We start from the raw sequence: 7,555 nt of genomic DNA, 5'->3' as shown, positions 1-7,555 counted from the left end.
AAAACATGTCAAGTACGAACAAATGCAATTTAAACAAAGAAATCATACATAATATCTTTTGACCGCATCAGCATTGATGGCCATTTCTACACATTTTCCTTTTATATCTGTTAAATACAAAGCACCATTGGACAACACTCTCGATACGATGAACGACCCCTAGCAGTTTGGGGCGAACTTGCCTTGGGCTTCAGACTGATGAGGAAGAATGCGTTTCAATACTAACTAACCCACTTCAAACTTCCGTGGAAGCACCATTTTATTATATGCTCTTTCCATTCTCTGTTGATACAACTGGCCATGACATACTGCTGCTAATCTTTTCTCATCAATCAAACTCAATTGTTCCAGGCAGGTTTTAACCCACTCATCATCGTCAATTTTGGCTTCTACAGCAATCTGAAGGGATGAAATTTCAATTTCTACGGGTATCACTGCTTCCGTGCCATATACCAACAAGTAAGGAGTTGCCCCTAATGAAGTACGAACAATAGTGCGATAACCCAACAATGCAAAAGGCAGCTTCTCATGCCATTGCCAGGACCCTTCTACCATTTTCCGAAGTATCTTCTTTATGTTCTTGTTGGCTGCCTCGACTGCTCCATTCACCTTGGGGCAATATGGGGTGGAATTGCGATGTGTAATCTTAAACTGTTGACACACCTCTTTCATCAGATGACTATTGACATTAGCCCCATTGTCTGTAATGATCACCTTTGGTATCCCAAATCGGCAAATGATATTTGAGTGCACAAAATCAACCACCGCCTTCTTGGTTACAGACTTGAATATTTTAGCCTTTACCCACTTGGTAAAATAGTCTATGGCCACCAGAATGAACCTATGCCTGTTTGATGCTGATGGCTCAATTGACCCAATGACATCCATGCCCCAAGCGACAAAGGGCCATGGTGCGGACATTGTATGCAATTCAGATGGCAGCGAATGAATCAAATCTCCATGTACTTGGCATTGATGACATTTGCGCACAAAACTGATGCAATCTCGCTCCATGGTGAACCAATAATAACCTGCTCGAAGAATATTCTTTGCCAGAACATACCCACTTATATGTGGTCCACAGACTCCAAAATGTACTTTGGTCATAATACCTGTAGCCTGCCTAGCATCTATGCATCTCACCAGCCCAAGATCTGGGGTCCTTTTGTACAGAACCCCTCCGCTGAAGAAAAAACTACTTGCCAACTGCCTAATTATTTTCCTTTGATAACCTATGGCTTGTCCAGAATAGCCAAAGCATCGACGACCTCATTATGAATCCTTGGAATATGCCTGAACTCTATTGATTGGAACCATTGACAAAGATCCTGCAAGCACTATCGGTACGGTATGAGTTTTAAATCTTGTGTTTCCCATTCTCCCTGAATCTGGTGCACCAGGAGGTCTGAGTCACCCAAGACCAAGACTTCCTGGACACCCATATCCATTGCCATCCTCAAACCCAAAATGCACGCCTCGTACTCATCCATGTTGTAAGTATAGTAGAACCAAAGCTGAGCTGTAACAGGGTAGTGATGCCCTATTCCAGAAACAAGTACTACTCCTATCCCAACGCCTTTCATGTTAGCAGCTCCATCAAAGAAAAGTTTCTATCTTGGTTTTTCAATTTGTTCCAATTCATCAATATGCATGACTTCTTCATTAGGGAAGTAAGTCTTCAGAGGTTCATATTCTTCATCCACTGGGTTCTCAGCCAAATTATCGGCCAATGCCTGGGCTTTCATTGTAGTCCTAGTCACATAGACGATGTCAAATTTTGTGAGCAAGATTTGCCACTTTGCGAGCCTCCCTGCAAGCATAGCTTTCTGAAAGATATACTTTAACGGATCCAAACGAGAGATGAGGTAAATAGTGTAAGATGACAAATAGTGCTTTAACTTCTGTGCTACCCAAGTTAGGGCGTAACATGTCCTCTCAAGGTAAGTGTACTTAACCTCGTAAGATATGAACTTCTTGCTGAGATAATAGATGGCTTGCTCTTTCCTGTTGGTGACGTCATGATGTCCCAACACACATCCAGATGAATTCTCCAAGACCGTCAAATATAGAATCAAAGGTCTCCCTGGTTCTGGCAGGACCAACATAGGTGGGTTTGACAAGTACCCATTTATCTTATCAAATGCTTCCTGACATTCATCTATCCACTTGACCACAAATTCCTCATGCATTTGGAATCATTGAAGCCAACAATTCAGGAGCAATAGGCTTCTTGACGTCATGCTGAAGATAGGCTCACAAGTCGTCGTGAGCTGAGCAATAAACCTGCTGATGTAATTCAATCTCCCCAACAGACTCATCACCTCAGTCTTGTTCTTTGGGGGTGGCAATTCCTGGATAGCTTTGATCTTTGACGGGTCTAATTCAATACCTCGGTGGCTGATTATAAATCCCAACAACTTTTCAGATGGAACACCGAACGCTCATTTTGTAGGATTGAGCTTGAGATTGTACCTGCAAAGCCTTTGGAAGAACTTTCTCAGATCTCTGACATGGTAGGACTGCTTTCTAGTCTTTATAATCACATCATCCACATAAACCTTGATCTCCCTGTGTATCATGTCGTGGAATATGGTCGTCATTGCCCTCATGTAGGTTTCCCCAGCATTTTTCAAACCAAATGGCATGACCCGATAGCAGTATGTTCCCTATGGTGTGATGAATGCCGTCTTTTCTGCGTCCTCCTCATCCATTAAGATCTGGTGGTAGCCCGCATAACAATCCACAAAAGAACCAAGCTCATGTTTGGAACAACTATCGATCAATATATGGATGTTCGGCAATGGGAAGTTATCCTTGGGACTTGCCTTGTTGAGATCTTGATAATCAACATACACCCTGGTTTTGCCATCTTTCTTCGGCACAGGTACAACATTGGCTAACCAGGTGGGATACCGGGTGACCCAAATGACTTTGGCCTCGAACTGTTTGGTGACCTCTTCCTTAATCTTCACACTCATAACAGTTTTAAATTTCCTCAGCTTCTACTTGATAGGAGGAAATGCCTGGTTAGTGGGCAATTTGTGAACCACCAAGTCAGTGCTTAGACCCGGCATGTCATCATAGGACCATGCAAAAACATCTTTATACTCGAACAGTGCTTTAATTATCTCCTCTTTGAGTTGTGGTTCAAGATGGACACTTATTTTAGTTTCCCGGACATTATCTTGGTCCCCTAAATTTATTGCTTCTGTATCACTCAGGTTAGGCTTGGATTTTTCTTCAAAATGGCTTAATTCCTTACTAATCTCTTCAAAGGCTTCATCCTCGTCATATTCCGATTCACCATCACACTCTATTTCTTGAATTACTATTTCAGAATTAGATTGGCTTTTAAGACTGGGCTGGAGATTCCTCATGCATGTCATATCATTGAAGCCAGCATAAAAAGAACTGTACAAGGAAAAAAAGAAAAACAAAAATAAAACTATCAAGAAGGAAGAAAAAGGGAAATTGCATTTCATTGAAATTAAAGATAACAAGGTTTATACATCCAAACAGACGGAACCTAGAATTTGAATTACAACCCTAGAATAATCCAGATAAACTGAAAGAAAATCAAAGCAAACTACCAAAACTCTTTCTTGGTGGGGAGAGGATTAGCTTCCCAAATGATAATCTTTTCACTGGGCCCAACAAACTGCACATCCACTTTACTCGAACCCTCTCCAGCTTCCATCATGTTCACATCGGCGAATAACCTCTTGAAATTTTCAATCAAATCTCTATCTACATCAACCACTAAACTGGGAACTGTTGCCACTGGGCGTTTCTTGGTGCCAGGCCTAACAAATGATCTGAAGAGCTGTGGCATGGGCTTTGGGAGGGCCCAAGCCCTCTATTTCAACTTTCCAGCTCTTTTCACGTCCGCAGTTGTGGGCTTAAACCCCAAACCAAACGTATCCATATTTTTGGGGAGAGACACCGGTTGTACGATATCTTGCAGAGATGCACCCAAACCCTTGCCCGGTACAAAACAATTTTTCAACATTTTGGTAGCTACCATGACTGATGCGGCAGCTACCCTCGGGGTTGGAACGCACTTCCCTTCTGGAATTTTCTCTACCGATACCATTTCAAAAACTTGATAAACCCATGGCCCCTTGTCGTCCTCGAACTCTATGAACGAAACAATGGCATCGTTGGGAACACACCAATTATCTTCGTCGTGCACAACGATTTCCTGTCTATCCCATTCAAACTTGACCATTTGATGCAGAGTAGACAGGACCACTTTGGCAGCATGAATCCAGGGTCGACCTAACAGCAGATTTTAAGAAACAGCCATATCGAGCACCTGGAACTCCATGGTAAATTCAACTGGCCTTATTGTAAGCTCAAGCACTATGTCCCCGACTGAATCTTTTCCTCCAGCATCGAATCCCCGAACGCAGATACTGTTCTTGTGAATGTTTCATCATCCACCTTCAACTTGTTCAGAGTGGAGAGAGGGCAAATGTTCGCACTGGAACCATTGTCAACCAGCACCTGAGTAACCACAGAATCTTCATATTTCACTGTCAGATAGAGGGCTCTATTGTGCTCGGTACCCTCCATGGGCAACTCATCATCAGAAAAAGTGACTCTGTTCACCTCAAATATCTTGTTAGCTATCTTTTCCAAGTGGTTTACTGAGATTTTGTCAAAACGTGGGCCTCATTCAGGATCTTCATCAAATCCCGACGGTGCTCATCAGAATGGATCAATAATGACAATAATGAAATTTGAGCTGGTGTCTTCCTCAACTGCTCCATAATGGAATAATCCTGCACTCTCATCTTTCTCAAGAACTCCTCTGCTTCTTCCTTAGTCACAATTTTCTTTGCCAATGCTGGGTTGTCTTTGGAGCTTTTAGCTTTTCTCAACTATTCGGGGGCAAAGCATCTCCCCGATCGAGTCAAACCATGGGTCTCACATACTTCTTCTTTAACTTCTTTCCCCTTGTAAGTCACTGTCACTCGTTAATAATTCCACGGGACCAGCCTGTTGTTGACTATTGGTAATTGAGTTACCGGCTTGATGATGACAGGGTCTATGCGGGCACCTTCCACAATTACAACAGGCTTGTTCGCCACTCCTGACACAACTACTTTCGCTCTTTCATGTTTCCCTGCAACATCACTTGAGGACCCCTTCTTGACCACCACAGATGGTTCACTATTTTCCCCATTCAACTTGATCACAGACTTCTCACTTGTTGACTTTTTGAACGGCTTGGCATCACTGGACCGAATCATCATAACAGTTTGCGAAGGTTTCTTAGGCTCCCCTTCCTTATGCACTATCTCAATCATATTCGTCTCTTGATGAGATGGCAATGGGTTCTGGTTGATATTAGGTGTCTCCGAAGCTTGAACCTCAATCCAATTAGTATCAATGAGCTCTTTAATAATTGTTTTCAATTGCCAACACTTCTTTGTGTCGTTCCCCGGGGCACCAGAACAATATTTGCAACTCACGGAGTGATAAATATTCCTTGGGGGAGGATTTGGAAACTTTGGTTCAGTAGGACTCAACATACCCAATTGTCTCAACCTGCGGAACAAACTGGTATAGGATTCTCCCAATGGAGTGAAAGTCTTCTTCTTCTGCAACCTCTCATTCTTGGTGGCCTGATTGGGCCGGAACCTGTTCCAGGAGGATTTCAGTAGGCTCTTGGAGGTGGATAGTAGTATTGTTGTGGACTATATGGAGTGTGGTGGTAAGTTTGGTGATAGGGTTGAGGCTGGTTGTAGTAATGTGAAGGGCCCCTAGATCCGACCCAAGCTCCCGACCCAATTATCGCAACATCATCTTTCTTCTTCTTCCCGAGTACAACCCCAGTACCGTTTTGAATGGCCTGGGTGGTTGCTTTAATTGTTGAGTAGCTCATGATTTTTTTAGACTTGAGTCCCTCTTCTACCATGCCTCCAATTTTTACAACCTCATTAAAGGACTTGCCCACTGCTGACACCAAATGAACAAAATAAGTAGGATCCAAGGCGTGCAAGAAATTACCAACCATCTCGTTTTCTTTCATCGAAGGGTCAACCCTCGCTGCTGCTCCCTCCAACGGAATCCATATTCCCTGAAACTCTCACCTGGCTTTTTCTCAATCTTCGTCAATGACAAACGATCTAGGATAATTTCAAGATTGTACTGAAAATGGCAGGCGAAATCTTGGGCCAAATCGTCCCATGTATACCACCTGCTGTGATATTGTTTGGTATACCATTCCAATACCGATCCACTTAGACTTTGGCTGAAATAGGCCATCAGTAATTCATCTCCTCCGCCTGCTCCTCTCATCTTGCTACAAAATCCTCTTAAATGTGCTACTGGGTCACCATGCTCGTCGTACAGATCAAACTTGGGCATCTTGAATCCTGCTAGTAATTGGACATCTAGGAATAGACATAAATCCTTATAGGCCACACTTACTTGACCTCCCAACCCCCTCATATCTCTTAACGATTGGTCTAAGCTTTTGACCTTTCTGATCATCTCCTCATGTTCGGGATTTTTGGGTGGCTTCTCGGTCTCTGTCGGGAGATCAATATGAGGGGTGTAAGAATATGGTTCTGGAACTTTGAAGGTGGGCTTAGGGGGATAATACTGGTTGTCGTGAGTTTGGAACAGAGGCTCACTGGAATACCGGTGTAATGCAGCAGGTGGAGGTGCCACAAAAACATGAGTGACTGGTGGAGGAGAATACAAGACTTGTTTGGGTGGTGGAGCTTGTGATGTATGGGAAGTGGTGCCATAGCATTGTTGGTAGAGGGGAAAGGCCGGAGATGAGTTCACAGTGGGAGGTTCTTGAGGTTGAGCCAATGGTAGGATATAAGCAGGGTTGGCGGGATAAAACGGTGGTGGATGCTCCTTTTCCCAGGCTTGGTACATTTTAGCCATTTGCTGCTTTAACTTATACATCTCTTCTTTCATTGCATTAACATCCAATTCTTTCACCTCTTTTGACGGATCGACGATACTTGCCTCTAGTTCTTGGTTGGCCATGTTCAGCTTGTCTTTTGATCGGGTGTTGTCGGAGTGAGTTTCCAGAATGCCAATCAACTAACCACCTGCCTGGACTCAATATATCAACAACATCCTTGTTAGCGATTAGGGATTTAACAGATTAGTAACCGTACATTTTGGGGAATGAATGCACCTAAGCAGTTAACCGTTTCTATTATGCATTTGATCGGCTGCTTATGTCATCCCGACTTTTCCTTATTTTTGTTTGAAATTTCTCTTTTTTCTCCTTTCTCATTCTTACCTTTCCTTGCTTGATCTATCATGGTTTCCGCCCCATGGTTTCTTGTTTTTCCTCTTTCTTTTTTTGGTTATGGTCGAATCCTATGTAGATTGCCTATGTATCATGACCCTGTATGAATCAGACCGAGCGTAGTTCTAGGAAAATAAAAGTAAAATAGATAACAAAATATTTGGGATTTTCAATTTTCATAAAAATCAAATACTTTGATTACAAAGACTCAAAACTGACAGACTAAAAACTAACAAACTCTGATGAAAAGACAAAATACAGACTCAAAATAAA

General features: G+C 42.7%; 1 protein-coding gene across 1 annotated transcript; it reads right to left on the bottom strand.

Annotated features, from left to right (window-relative positions):
- Nucleotides 1–225: 225 nt before the first annotated feature.
- On the bottom strand, nucleotides 226–555 carry LOC138874471 (uncharacterized). Its single transcript, XM_070152925.1, has one exon. It carries the CDS (start codon nucleotides 553–555, stop codon nucleotides 226–228), a length of 330 nt encoding a protein of 109 aa, XP_070009026.1.
- Nucleotides 556–7,555: the final 7,000 nt, after the last annotated feature.

The sequence above is a fragment of the Nicotiana sylvestris genome, chromosome 1 (genome assembly GCF_000393655.2).
Source record: "Nicotiana sylvestris chromosome 1, ASM39365v2, whole genome shotgun sequence".
In the NCBI taxonomy this organism is placed as follows: Eukaryota; Viridiplantae; Streptophyta; class Magnoliopsida; order Solanales; family Solanaceae; genus Nicotiana; species Nicotiana sylvestris.
This window is presented reverse-complemented; position numbering and strand designations above follow the sequence as displayed.

Bases quoted from the DNA above. Each gene is read 5' to 3' on its own strand.
- LOC138874471 (XM_070152925.1), bottom strand. From the start codon at position 555: ATGGTAGAAGGGTCCTGGCAATGGCATGAGAAGCTGCCTTTTGCATTG.